Here is a 15,532-nt window from a genome sequence, read left to right as displayed (position 1 = left end):
AGTAGGATACATCAAAAGGCTTCCGCCTCTCGATTTTTCACATGTAACGCCCCGTACCAGGCCACTCCTGACTGGCCGCGCCCCCTCCCCCCCCCCTTCACGCCCCACTGGTGTGAAGGTGACAGATTCGGGCAAATAGTCACAAGTTCTAGCAATATGATAGCATTTGCGATTATTTCGGGCCTCTGCGCCATGTCAGTCCTGATAAATATGCCACAATAAGTTTATGTGAATGGGACCCATGAAAAATTAGACTTGTACACAATATTAATACAGCTCAGGGTTTCCTATAAACTTATTTAATGCAATTATTTTTAGTCCCTTTATCATCTTATTTATGAAATCTAATGTTTACAACCCTGGAAATGTTCTTGTATCATATGCCTGCCATCATACAGTCCAGCCAATGAGAATCATCGAACTACAGGTGGATTCATGTATTGCCACTAGGCACATAAGGTGAACGTTCTGTGAGGATATCAGGACACAGAAAGAACACACTGTTACACCTTTATCTAAATGTACAATCAACAATCTAAATAGGATAGTCTGAATGGAAGGTGAATGTGTGGGTGAATATTTGACGCTACATATATTACCCCATTTGAATTAGCATACTCCTGGTTACCAAACTTCAACTTGTTTTCACTTTTATGTAAAAAGTACAGCTTTTTGACAAATGCTCTGCTTTTGCTGACGATGTTCTGCTATACCTCTCTGCCTACGCTGATGTAGAGACTGCAAACATTTGGTTACTTTTTAGATGCCTCATTTGTACTGGACCTGCAAAATAGTTTCTGACTATCCCAATTCTTCTTCCCAAGACATTTTTCACACAGATTACTGTGGCAGATTACTAGGTCCTTGGTCTGAGGGCCCCCCAAGGGTAGCTAGATCAACCGTGATCAGGAGATAGACCCAAGGTGGACTAGGCCTCCCAGACTTTAAGGGATGCTATATGGCATCTGTACTAGCCAGGGTGCTTGCATGGTTCCATAATAACAAAGGGAAGCTATGAGTCCCTATGCCCTGGCCTCCATCTTATGTCAAGCTACACCATAACATTGATAGACTGCCCCTGAAAGCTGGATGCAACATGCTTGTCTATAGGCACCTCTAAGGTCCTCTACCACTATTCGCCTGTGACGGGCGGCTGACTCCCCTCATTGAAAACCCAGATTTTCCCCCGGGTTGCTCTCACATTGATCACATTGATCTTTAACCTCACGTGTTGCCACTCTCAATGCTCCCATTACCTATTCATTCTTTGATCGGCTTTATACCTATAGCGGTCGCACTGTCATTCCTGGGCTATGGAAGACTACAGATGCACCCACTGTTACTGCTTGGTTTTAGGAACTCTTGCACCCTCAATTCTGACAAATGCCCATTTACCCTGTCACCTTCTGCTCACCCTATTCATCCCTTTTGTTTCTTTCTATGGGTATAATTAACACCTTGTCCACCTCACTACCTTTTGCAAGTATAAAAGGTTAACCTTTTTTATCGGCGATAATCAGACACGCCTTTATTATTTAAGTATTTGTAACTTGTATATGCATATTATACATGACAGCTCTTTATACTTCCATGTGTTGTACCTTCTTGTTCTATTGACACTGCTTTTATATCATGCATACTCTGTTCTCATTCTTTAATAAATCTTTGAATGCTAAAAAAAAAAAATTACTGCATTTTCTAATTTGTACAGTTTGTTTTTGTTTGTGTAGTAGATAAACTATGAGCTACATAGATCTAACCTTCACCCTGGACTCTAAAAATAGCTGTTTTTTATTTCAGTGCCAACCAAAAATATCAACAATTGTGCTGCCATAGCAACTAGAGTTTCTGGGATGGAACAAGTCAGCTTGGAATTTTGCAGAGAATGAAATCAAATTCATTAATGTTATTTTCTGTTCTGTATTCTATATTCTTTTTACACAGAATATTGCTATACCATTTTGAGTTCTAATGGGAGGAGCTTAACCTTAAATGATGCAGAGGAGGAGGTCCCAGGTGTCTTAGAGGTCCATTATGTGTTTCTTCTTTATATAAGGAGGCTAGTACTAAAAATGCCCCATGTCACTGGGCTGTCAGGCAATTAGCAGGTGCAAGCTATAGCTATAGCAGGAACACCCAGTGCTGCCCCACTCCGCCTCCCGGAGCATCCACCTTTCACACCCCTTAACGGCCATTTGACATGCAGGTGGTGTAATTTCTGTGCAGAAAAACTGGAATAAATACCTCCATAAATCTACCCCAAAGAATCAAATTTTGCTCCAATTCTTTAAAATTAAAATACAAATTTGAAAAAGCACCCCTAAAATTACTGGAAGTTTGAAGTCTACCAGCAGTTTTGACCCTCCAAAGCTGCAGACAGTGTTCTGGTCCTGGAGATCTGTGTAACCATAAATACATGTAACAGCAGGACTGTGAAAATGGATTCATATTCCAGGATTGGAGCAGGACTTGGTGAGATCAGCTAAGTGCTGTGTTCAGTTAAGATGCTTCTGGTTAGGTATTACAGCAGAAGGGAGAGGTTGTAAAACAGTCTGAATGAAGAAATCAAAATAGCCGGCAGTGTGAGGAGACTCGCCCAGTTCTCAAAGTCCAGCTAAGACTAGTAACACAGATCACCAGGGCCAATACCTAACAATGGTCAAAGCTACTTGTAGACTCCCTTTAAGGTGGTGGAGGGGCACTTCATTTAATATTAATATAATATTGACTTATAATACCAACAGACAGGAGCATCTTACACAGCAGTTAGGAGAGGCCAGACTATTTATACTCGCTATGTCATCCTCATTCTGTTAGCTAGTGTTGCTGTTTTGTCACTTACTGTGTTAAAATTCGTCACTTCTATGCTAAAGCTCTAAAATAGCTGTTTGTAAAGTGCCGCTTTACACCCGCAGATGTCAACAAAGCGTGTTTCCATGGCGTCCAGATTTTAATGGATGAAACATCCAGTGGTTCCCTTATGATGCTGTAACTATTTTCATTCATTGCAAAGGAACTAAAACCAAAACAATATGTAATGCAATTATAGCTAAGTGATTACAGGGATATTAGGGGTTAAGATTTGTATTTCCATATTTCTTATCCATTACTTAAGTTCCTTCATTTATAAAGACAAGTAATTAACGGTGTAAAAATCTGTGGGGAGATCGATATCCTCCTAGCAGCAGGAATAGAGATCTTTGTAAAATGCTGAACTCAGATCTCAGCATTAGGCCATAATATATTCACTTCTTAGGGTCCATATTATGCTCGCCCCCATACATCTCACCCGCTGCGATGCTTTTACATTAACCTTAGATCACCCATGTAGAAAATATCTCGAGCCCTTTGATGGAGGAAATATTTCAGAGCACCCATTAAAGTAAAATATTTTAAGTTAAGTTTTAGCTTTGTCATAATTTAAGAGGATCTGATGTATTAATTGATAATTTTAAAACCAGATTCTCATTTCAGTTGTGGATTATAATACAGGCGGTAGCCTGGGGCTCATGGCTTCTAAAAGGCCCATGGTCACCCAAACCACCCACCCAAGGACCTTCACCCATGAAATCCTCGTACATCTGTACCTATTTTCAATACACATGAACACAAGAGCCACTTCAGGACCTTTGAAGGTCCTCCAAAGGACCTGAAACTGTAAATACAGGATGTGATTCCAGACTTAAGGGGCTATGACAGTGATGGCTAACCTATGGCACTGGTGCCGGAGGTGGCACTCGGAGCCCTTTCTGTGGGCACTCAGGCCATCACCAGAGATGACTCCAGGTATCTTCCTGCAGTCACAGACAGCCCAGGACTTGCTGTGCGCAGAGCTATATTAAAGTGACAGCTCTACCTGGGACTATTTTCTGCTTTATTGGTGTCCTCAGGTGCTGGTATCAATGAAAACTGTGACAGAGAAGGGAGTATAAACCACAAATTAAATTTCTGTGTTGGCACTTTGCGATAAATAAGCAGGTCTTTGTTGTAGTTTGGGCACTCAGTCTCTAAAAGGTTCGCCATCGCTGGGCTATGATATTCTTACAGCCCAGGGCCCATGATAGTCTTAATGCACCCCTGTCTGATTTATATTCCCAGATCCTGGTAATTTTGGAAAACCCCATAGGCAAGAGTGAGGCTGCAGTCATTTGTCTACAGACCAGTCTCTAACCTCCCTTTCATCTCCAAACTCCTGGAACGCTTGGTCTATTCTCGACTAACCCGCTATCTCTCAGCTAACTCCCTCCTTGACCCCCTACAATCTGGTTTCCGCTGTATGTATTCCACTGAAACTGCTCTTTCTAAAGTCTCCAATGATCTCCTCACTGCAAAATTCAAAGGTGACTATTCTCTCCTCATTCTCCTGGATCTATCGGCAGCGTTCGATACTGTGGACCACCAGCTCCTCCTTAGGATGCTTCAGTCCATTGGCCTAAAGGACACTGCACTCTCTTGGTTTTCTTCCTATCTCTCTGACCGCACTTTCAGTGTCTCCTTTTCTGGATCTTTCTCTTCTCATCTTCCTCTCAGTGTTGGGGTTCCTCAGGGATCAGTCCTAGGTCCTCTTCTCTTCTCTCTCTATACTGCCCCCATTGGACAAACCATCAGCAGATTTGGTTTCCAGTATCATCTTTATGCTGATGATAACCAGCTATATACTTCTGCACGTAACATCACTCCTGCCTTACTCCAGAACACTAGTGACTGTCTCTCTGCTGTCTCTAACATCATGTCCTCTCTCTTCTTGAAACTTAATCTTTCTAAGACTGAACTTCTTGTCTTTCCACCATCTACTAACCAAACCAACCCTGACCTCTCCATCTCTGTCTGTGGGATCACTATAGCACCGAGGCAGCAGGCCCGCTGTCTTGGGGTTGTGCTGGACTCTGACCTCTCCTTTTTACCATATATTCAATCTCTTGCTCGCTCTTGCCGTATGCATCTCAGAAACATCTCCAGAATCCGTCCGTTTCTGACATTTGAAACTTCTAAAATGCTAATTGTTGCACTTATTCACTTTCGACTAGACTACTGTAACTCCCTACTAATTGGTCTTCCACTCTCTAAACTCTCTCCTCTTCAATCTATTCTTAATGGAGCAGCCAGGCTCGTCTTTCAGTCCAAACGCTACACGGATGCCTCCAGTTTGTGCCAATCACTGCACTGGCTACCTGTCTCCTTCCGTATTCACTTAAAAATAATAACCCTCATCCACAAAGCTCTGAATAATGCTGCACCTCCCTATCTCTCTTCTCTCATCTCAGTCTATCGCCCTTCCCGTGCTCTTCGATCTGCCAGTGACATTAGATTAATCTCTACCTTAATTCGAACCTCCCATGCACGTATCCAGGACTTCTCCCGAGTTGCACCAATTCTCTGGAATGCCCTTCCCCAGACTCTGAGACTAATACCCACCCTCCAAAGCTTCAAACGTGCTCTTAAGACCCATCTCTTTAGGCAAGCCTATCACACTCGCTAACTGCATGAAATGTCAACTCTCCCTTTACTAATCCATCCTATGTCCTATCTCCCATCTGTTATCTGGCAAACAGCAGATATATACCAAGCTCCAGGCTTCTCTGCAGTCTTTTTCACCTAGGACCCTGTAATTAAGATGGCGGCTGATGGCTGGTTCAAGCAGCAACATCGTTGTTTAGTAAATTATTTATTAAATTATTTTATATTGTTCCCTTATAAAGAATGGCTGGACCATTATACAACCTCTTGTGTCACCCCCTCATCCTCATAGTCTGTAAGCTCTTGTGAGCAGGGCCCTCACTCCTATTGTTCCATATGACTGTTTGTTCTTTGTAATGTAATATAGTTGTATATGTCTCCTATGATTTGTAAAGCGCTACGGAATTTGATGGCGCTATATAAATAAAGATTATTATTATTATTATTATTATTATTATTCCGTCTGTATTGCGTCTCAAAATACAGCCTAAGAAAAAAAGGTGTGCTTACCCTGCCCCGGTTTTGATTCCCAACAGTGGCTCCTGCCATTTCATTTACACTGAGGGGTGACTCAGTGGCCCTAGCAGGACCTAGTTATGCCACTGTTTGATTAGGTCCTGACCATTTGGCTGATTAGGACTCTTATTGGCAGTAGCAATCCTGTGACAGCTAACCCAGCACTGCCAGCAACCGCACCAGAAGCCCTTTCTTACCCCTACCCTGGAGTACCGTACAGATGAAGCAGCACGTTATTTCCAGACGATTATGCAAACCATCCATATACGTACAGTACAGTTCTTGCTCCAGAGTTTCAATGTGTTAACATAGATAGCTACAATGCAATTTGCCGACTGAAACCCAAAAATTGAAACCCAAGGTTCTTTGAACAGAAAAATGGGTCTTTCATTGTAAACTGAGCATCCAGACTACTACCAATGAAAAAAAGGAAGGAGATATATTAATACTGAAGTATTGTTTATATATTATATTTGCACTCAATGCTAACAAAAAAGAGACGTACAATGGTGACGGTTTTTGACTAGTGCAAGTCCAGCTATCTCCGTCATATATGCGGAAAAAGAATTGTATACCTGTCCTGGTGCTACCTCTTCAGGGTCAGACCCATATAATAGAATTAATCCATGGGTTTTTTTAACCAAGTTCCTAAGAACAATAGAAATACTCTGTTTACCATCATGGCCAAACTACAGTCCAAAATCAGAACAAAATCCAAAAATGACAATGTTTTCTCTCAATATACCATCAGTAAAGGGCTTACTCTTTCAATAGAAGCGCAGAAGAGTGATTATAGGAAGAAATGATTTGTCTGACAGATAAATGCAATTATATCATTGTAGAATAGGAGGACAATGAGCCTGAATAGCTGTGTGTATTAATCCGTAGTGCATTGTTCACTTGTACACAATTCCTATGTACGTGGCGCCTTCTGAAGGCTGACAGTGAGCTGCTTTGTCTGCTCCAGCTCCAGATAACATTTTTTTTTCTTGCTTAGTTTTACAAAATCTTACAGCATTTTCATAATTCCACAGTACAAAATGTACACAAGAATTCGGCAATCTATCTAAATTACAGTTATTGTTGGAAAAGGTTGGAAATGTTTGACCCAGTTCTTTGTTACCTCACTGGTTATGCAAGCAGAGCGGAGGGGGAGGGAGAACTGGCAGACAGTATATTCTTCATGGTTATGCAACTCTGCTCTCCTGACCCACTTTCTCTACATAGCTACACTTCCAAGGAACAAACCGGTCAGGCTCCCTACAAAGAGCATGTGGTGTACCACCAAGTCTGAGAAATGTGTGCCAGCGCCAGAACATGATACTCTGCTACTAACAGGAGAAATCCCCAAAGTCAGACTCAAATCCTAAAAAGAGCACAAGGCACCTGATGACAAGTAAAATGGGCTACAAATATATAAACTTAAATACATGTAAAATATATGTAGTTATATACTACTCTTAAGGAGTTGTTTACTGGAATTAATATTTGGGGTCCGTTTTATTCCCTTAAAGGACTGTATCGTTAATTGAAAACAATGGATTCATTATAATGAGAAATCAGGCAATGATAGAACAGGATCCCCTTTCAGTATTACCTGATTCTAAGAAACCCCCGCTACTAGATCCCTGCTTACTTGTCAGCAGAGACTACAATCTGTGCTGGGGATATCCAGATCAGATAAGAAAGTACTGTGCCTTCCTTGTATTAGGTTATGTAACAATGTCTTGCTTGATTCAGCCTTGTAGGAAAGTGAATGTGTGTGTGTATATATTAATATTGTATAATTTTTATGACTCCTTATACTGTGTATATTGTACTCTGCTAGCTTTTACTGAAAAGTAACAGCTTACCAGAGAAGTAATGATATGATCGGTTGTCATTTGGTCAAAATCTTCAGGGACTAAAGGGAACCTGTCAGCAGAAATTGACCTAATAAACCACTAGCAGTATGTTGTCAAGCAGCTGACAACCATACATGTTTCTTTCACGGCCCAGTGTGGTGGCATCATCCAAAAAATCAACTTAGAAGTGAGATGTAAAGGAGTCAAAGAGGCAGAGAGTTTAATACTAAAGTCAAGCTCTCTCTACTACTCAGAAAGTAGTTACTGTATCCAGCAACATCATTGACCAGATCTGTTGAAGTCCTATGCATGATTTCAATCACAGAGGAGGAGGTGTTCAGAGCCTTCCACCTTGACTTCAGTGTTAATTTCTCCTCCTTGACTTTATACAACCAATTCACAACCCCCTAAAGTAGATTTTCTGGATGATGCCATCACCATGGGCTTTAAAAGAAACAAAAACTAGAAGGTTTTATGCTGCTTGACATCAATCTGGCAGTAATTTATTAGGCCAATTGCTGATGACTGGTTCCCTTCCCTGGTTTTTCAATTTGGAGAGCTGAAATTTTTATCTGGTTAGACCTATAGATTGTTATCTATCTATCATTTGTCTATCATCTGTTTTGTATTTAATATTAATATTGTTTCTCACTGTTATGTAGTACTTACTTTGTGGTTTATTCATGACCTGTGGTTACCTAATATTTGGCATGGAAATTCAGATCAGTTACTTTTACACTTAAAGGTAATTTAATCCTATAAATATCTACCCACAGAAAACCCATAGTGGGGCATTCATTATTGACCTTGTAACAGACCTTGCCTGCACTTTATTTATGAAGTGTAGGCGCCATATTATTGGTGCTTTTCAGACACTCATGAATTTTCTTCTTTTGGGCACACAATGTGGGCGCCGCTTGGGAGTAGGACACTTTTCCTGCGCATCTAGTTTCCTGACACTGTTTTTGGCACACACTTAGCTCTGCAAGGTTTCACCATCGTGAATATGGAGACATTTTTAACCCTTTTCAGTTCTGAGCCAATTCATTACCGCTTGTGCCACAATCTAACCTCCTAGTGACAATTTAAACAGGATTTGTGCGCCAAAAACACAGACCCTGCACCAAAATTGATAAATGCCCCACATAGTCTATTTCACTCAGTGCTCCTCTATCCAAGGATAAGTTCACATGTTGCATATTTGTGAAATAATTTATTTATTTCACAGGATTTATGTAGGCAGATTTTTAAAAACACATCCTAAACATATGTACTGCATCCAAAGTGTGAATAGGAAATCATTTTGATTTTAAAGATATATTTTTTTAAAAAGCTATATACAGCAGCATCAATTCAGATGCTGAATATTATTAACCCCTAACTAAAGCTTGAATGTTGCAGTGGATTGAAATCTTTACCTACTACCTGGAACAATGGGGATATATGATAGGAGAATCCTCTGCCATCATTGTCAAGTCACAAACAGCATGTATTAAACACCATATAGAGTACAATGTATAGCATAGCCTCTATGAAAGCTGTGGGTGTCACAAAGGTTACAGCAGGCCTTTGCACTTTACCTAAATTATATAACCACTCTACTCCAGGTCATTCACTTCTATACACTGTTTACCAAGGTGAAAGGTTTCTTAGACTTTGTTGTGCTCACTGTTTGCATACTGTATATATCATAAAGGTGAACTGCCTATAAGTAACTGTACTGGGACATATATGAATCTGCCAGACTCCATACAGTGACAGGCTGGCAACATATTTATGAATATTATAGTTGTAGCAGGTATGGTAGACAGGAAAAAGCAATAGTTTCAGCCAATCCTCTTATCTGTGTCAGCCTAGATAAGGATACAGTATGACAAGGGAGCCTGTCCAGTGGCACACTTACCTGGGCACATGCCAGGCTGTAACTAAGAGCCCTGTGGGGGAGCTGACAGAAAGAAATGCCATCACAGTGTCACCATGATCTGTTCTTACCTAATGAGATCGCTTCATTGTATTTGTCCAGTGCTTCTTGCAGCTTGCTGTCACTGAGCAGGGCATTGCCCTCATGCCTGAGCTTGGCAGCTTGGACCTCAGAAGGGAACCACTTTGCTAGGATGTTACTCAGGAGAACATTGACTCTGAAGTGATGCTCTGTGCCCTCCTGGGTAGCCCTGCACAGGTTACACTGGCTCCTGCACCTCTGGGTGTCCAGGCACTTCTTACAGAAGGTATGCCCACATGGCAGAGTCACCGGCTCATAGATGAAGCCCTGGCACTCCTTACAGGTCAGGCTGCCCCAGTGTGGGCTCGGGGGCAGGGGCTCTCTTCCTCTTAGCTGCCCTGCCAGGCAGGATACCAGGGTCTCCAGCTGTTCCACACACAGTTTCTTCTGGGCAGCAGCTTCTTGATACAACTGGAAAGCGTCCTTAAGTTTGCCAGTGCATGCCAGGCAGTCTGCCCTCCGGAGCAGTAGCCCCCAGTCCACCACCCCTGCCTGCTGCTCCTGCAGCTGCCTCTCATAGATCTCACATGCCAGCTGGAAGTTTTGAGCTTGGAAGGCTTGGGCAGCAAACTCCAGCATCAGGCTGGTGCTGCCCCCCTCCTGGGTGCCCATGCTGCCCCCTGCTCCGTCTCTCACTTCACCCCCGGCTTCTCCACCACATTCATTCCTGCAATACGGCTAATAAGAATTCTTCTAGGCAAGTGTTATATAAAAAGGGCCGTCACGTGACGCCAGGCAGCACCTCCCATTGGTCGTTCGTCTTCAAATTGTTACAAAACCCAGTGAGGTTTTGTAACAAGGTTGCGGCTGTCATTGTCTGCGATCGAATGTCAATGTAAACCCTGGAGAAAGCCCCTGCCCCGGAACACAAGAAATCACACTAGAACAGAAGGATCTCTAGCAAACAGAAGCTTTCTCCATGATAGGAATAGGATATGATACAATACATGATATTATATATGTATATAAATATGTCTAATAATACAAAACATTCAACAATATGATCCAATACACAATACTCTACATGTGTGGCTAATAATAATATACAACATAATACAGTATGATACAATGCATAGTATACATGTAGGTACAGATCACTATATGATATCACAAAGCTCCAAGCTGGGATTTATGGATCCACAAAAAACTACATATCAACGGCATATACAAAATAAAAATGTGATATACTTTCCACATCACGAGTTGACAATGGATACATATGTTACAATAGAATATAATGAACACAGCATATAAGGGCTTATTTACTAAGGGTCGGCGGACGCACTTTTTTCATCGGACTTTCCAACGTTTTCAGGTTTTGAACAGCTGTGACAGGTATTTAACAGGGGATTTTGACGCACGTGATTGGATTTTGGCGCAGCTGCGCTGCCTCTTATGCGACAGATTCTGTCGGATTCGGCGGATTCGGACTGAGTGCGGGATTTAACTTTCAAGTTGTGTCGCAAGATCAAGCACTTACATGCACCAGGAAGAAGAAGGTGAACTCCGTGAGACCTGAGCAGGGAAGCGACATGCAGGATATCGGACGCACAATCTTCGGACGCACTGTGAACTCCTCTGGATGGTAAATGTGGCCCATAGTGTTACATAATATGAGCATATTATAATATAATGATATAAAAGGATTATTCCAGGTTATTTACAGGATAGGTTCTTTAGGTTTGTTCTTAAGTTGAATTTGTATATAAGTGGGAACAGGTATATTTTATAGTTGTAACTCAAGAAAAAAAATTGTTTGTCCCTGTGACAAATGGATTATCATTTCAAGGATTATCAATAAAGCTTCATTACAGAAACCTTATGCAACATCCCCCACCGGGGCCTAGCCTTTGAAGTGAGGCCTGGAGACAGCCGGGGCCCGCAGTACCTGAGTGGCTGGCGGTTGCGGCCTAAGCACGCTTGTGTCACGGTGCTTGGTATGGGGAACCGGAGGGCTGTCCTACAGCCTGGCAGGTCTCCAGCAGGGTGGTGTTGGCAAGAAATGATGAGGGAGAGGCTGCTGTAGCGGATCTCCCTGGGGCAACCCTTTGGTGTCTAGAGTGTAAGTCTCTGTGTGGTGGACAGGGTGCCGGTGATGATGGTAGTTGTAGTAGCAGGGACCAGACGGAGGCAGAGGTTGAACAAAACAACTTACAGTTCTTTATTGGAACCGCAGGAACTTCAGCAACATGCCGTGAACAAAGTGGTGGAGTGCTGGAGAGGTACTTGGAGGGAGCCACAGGAGTAGAGCACCAGCCTGGATGCAGATGGCAGGCTGGGCGGTAGCTGGGTCCTAGTAGGATGCTTCAGCTTGTTCTCAGGGGCTTCAGGTATCACCCTTAAAGGTAGGATGATACCCCTTTCCTCACTACACTAACTCCTAGTTCCACTCTTCAGAGGCAGGGGCTAGGCTCTTCCTGCTCTGGTCTGGTGTGCTAAGGGTACAGACTCCTAAGAGCCTGTACTGGAGAGACTCCAGTCTCCCCCTGAGCTACAGCTCAGCTAGCTACTAACTCCTCACATTCCTAAGACCTAAGTCTCAAGACTCTAGAACCTTCTGGGCCAGGGGTTTTATCATCTCCCCTTGGTCAGGTGGTGGCTGCTCCTCCAATTACCTCTCAGCTTACAGAGACAGGATGCAATACATGTGATTGGTTACTAGACTCTTACATCACACAGAACAATTAACTTCTGCCTTGCCAGGCAGGATTAACCACTGCAATGTCCCCTGTGTTAAGTGATGACATGCTGTGGGGCTTATTCGCAAGCACTCCTTCGCCATTGCATCGGCGAGGGTGTTGCACTTACAGCTGATCATTACAGCCTGGGAGTAAAGTAACAATAATAGTAGTACTATATGGTACTAGACCATTTATTTAAACTAGTGTTAACTGTACTATGTGCAGTTTGTCTATGGAGTGTGCAGGGTCCACCAGATTAATAATAACTGGTCTTCATTAATGTGCCCTGCTCTGGAAGTGTGCACTTCCAATTAAACTCATGTATTTTTTTGGACCAACCCCCTCCCACTTGTATTTTGGATGCTCACAGACCAGAGCAGCATGACCCTTTTTGCAGTTGATCAGATGAGTCAGGGGTCAAGGTCATTTAATCCATGGTCTCACCTCATAATAGGAACTTTCTGTCAGGTTTGGTAACAGGCTTGCTGACTGTTTCAAATGAGAACACATCTCTTGAATATGTTACCAAGACAAGTCATGCAATCAATCTATTATATATGTTATAATAATAAATACAAGTAATTATTTATATATGTGATTTATAGTATCACAGGGCTTCGTAGCCAGCATTAAGGTGATTTGTGGTGCTGGAAATCAGTATAGCACATGCTCTCATTTCGTGCACCACATGATGCTGGCAAAAAAAAATCAATACGCTAAGTCTGGAGAGAGTTATTTTTACTCCAATTCCATGAAAACCACCAGGGAACATCCGTAAAGGGCTTCATCGCATTGAAGGAAATATTAGGATAAAGAACCAATTGTAAGATAACACCATGAGAGAGCTGTTAGTGATGCATAACTAGAGCTAGTTGTATGGTTAGATAAATCATAGTAATATTTATAGTTATCGGCCAATTATCTGCATCAATCCAGGACAGGTACACGTAATAAAGGAAGACTGGTGGCGGTACACACAGAAACTAGCTGAATAGAGGGACAGAGCCGTATTGTTTTGAAAAAACCTGTAAAATAAGTCCCTACCATATTCAGGGTGTTCACATGTTCAGTTTTTCAGATGCAGTTTTCGCTGTCCAAACATGGAACAGAGTAAAAAGAAAGGAGGAAGAGGAGGAGCACCCCTCAACGATGTTATGATCCACACCTGCTTTTGGCTTCAAAAACTGCATCTGAAAAAATGAACATGTGGATGCACCCTGAGGTCACGGACATACGTTGTGTTTTTATTGCGTTTGCAACTCGTGACTCGTCCCCATAGACGGCAATGGCGGCGCGGGGGCAGTACGGTGCCACACATCTGTTTTCTAATCCATTGGGGGGAATTCATTATTGTACCAAAACTAAAAGTCAAAAACACCCTCTGACACATTTATCAAGGCTTTTTGACCAGTTTTCAAAAATCAGTTGTCAAACAAAGGAGGCATGACCTTGAGAAAGGGGGTGTGGCATCAGGATAAGGGGGCATGTCCTGGTGGGAAATAGTCAGTGCACCAAAAGAAGGATGGGGCACCACATTGTGGGGCAAAGTTTAGAACAGCTAAAAGAAAGTCTAAAGTTAGAACGTGGCAGTCTTAAAGAGGACCTGTCACCCTTGAAAACGGCACTAGGAGCTGCTTACTAATGTAAGCAGCTCCTAGTGCTAAAACAGAGGCAGCAGCGTTACAATGTTAGTGTTATCGGAAACCTCCGATAACGCTAACCAACACCTCTGCGCTGTACACTGGAAACGCCGGACTGCTCTCAAAGCGGTACTGCGTATTCATGAGAGGGCGGTCCAAGGCACTCCCTCTTCCCCGCACCGCCCGGGTCACTCCATAGGCCAGCGGTGACTGCCACGGACCTCCGCAATTCCCGGAGGTTTCAGATAACGCTAACATTGTAACACTGCTGACAAACTCATGACAGGTCCAGTTGTGAAGCAAAACGGAGACAAAAAGGAAGCAACATGCAACAAATGTTCAACACACACACATTAGTGTGAATCCACCCTTACATGGGGGTGTGAAGGAAACCTTGATGTTTCGGACCCCTGAGGGGTGAGGTCAATTAATTATCCTTTTATAGACACTCCTAGAATGCACGGGTTCTGAGAGGCGCAGGAAGTGATTTAGATTTGTCCATAAAACCTTTGGATATGTCACAACAATAAATCACAGCCCTTATTATCAAACCAATAGGCTGCCACCAGTTCTCCAATCCGGGATTCGGGATTACATAGGATGAGGAAGAAACCCAGTAGCATGTATATAACTGAGACACAGAGTTGGGGATTCGTGGATCGAGATTAAAGGGGAACACAGGTTAAATTTTATATTTAACTGCCTTAAGGGCACACTAGAGACAAATAGTACACACAATATATATATACATTAAGCCGAGTACAAAATAAAAAGGAAAGACTACAAGTATCAGCAGTTCAGTAAGTTAGTTACATTGTGTGGGCCTAATGGGGATGGACCCCTAGGAGGGCTCTATGGACCGTCCTACCTGGTATTAAATCCAGAACCTTGGAGAAGTCATAGCTTCTCAAGGGGAAGTCATAGGGTCCGGGTTCTGGTATCATTGGATCCTGGTGAATATCTGGATCGCATTGATATCAAACCTAACCCATTTGCGATGGTCTCATCCCGAGATATTTATCTCTGGACCCAAGGATGCTAGAAGATGATTCATATCTGTGCAATCCCCTGATGATACTAAATCCAGTATGGGCCTTAACTCCATAACTGTCCCTAATCAATGTATTGGTCTGAGATTTTTTATGACCAATTGTCTCTTGTTTAAGAAATAGAGGGAAGCCTCTGAGAGGTCCTTGGAGCCACTGCGGAAATTCTTTGAAGCTCAGCCCCCTGTAGTGTTAGATAACACTCTGGCTAGCAGCATTAAGCTAATTCAGATTAGGCTGGGTGAAAGTAAGGGATATGGGTGGCTTAATGAACAGGACAAAATCTGGTATGTGAATCTCCCTTGTACATATATGTTCATCACAGGTGGTATTAGGAGATGAGGTG

The 15,532-nt window shown here is 42.6% G+C and overlaps 1 protein-coding gene across 1 annotated transcript in view; it reads right to left on the bottom strand.

Moving 5' to 3' along the window:
• The window catches only part of LONRF3 (LON peptidase N-terminal domain and ring finger 3), a 31,386-nt gene extending 20,867 nt beyond the window's left edge, over positions 1–10,519 (bottom strand). The window contains exon 1 of the mRNA XM_072125106.1: positions 9,810–10,519. Within this exon, the coding sequence (XP_071981207.1) occupies positions 9,810–10,431 (622 nt within the window). The 5' untranslated portion in view covers positions 10,432–10,519. The remainder of the gene's footprint in view (positions 1–9,809) is intronic.
• Positions 10,520–15,532: the final 5,013 nt, after the last annotated feature.

Source organism: Engystomops pustulosus, chromosome 9 (genome assembly GCF_040894005.1).
Source record: "Engystomops pustulosus chromosome 9, aEngPut4.maternal, whole genome shotgun sequence".
Lineage (NCBI taxonomy): Eukaryota > Metazoa > Chordata > Amphibia > Anura > Leptodactylidae > Engystomops > Engystomops pustulosus.
The sequence above is the reverse complement of the archived record's forward strand: the minus strand, read 5'-3'. Positions and strand labels throughout refer to the sequence as shown.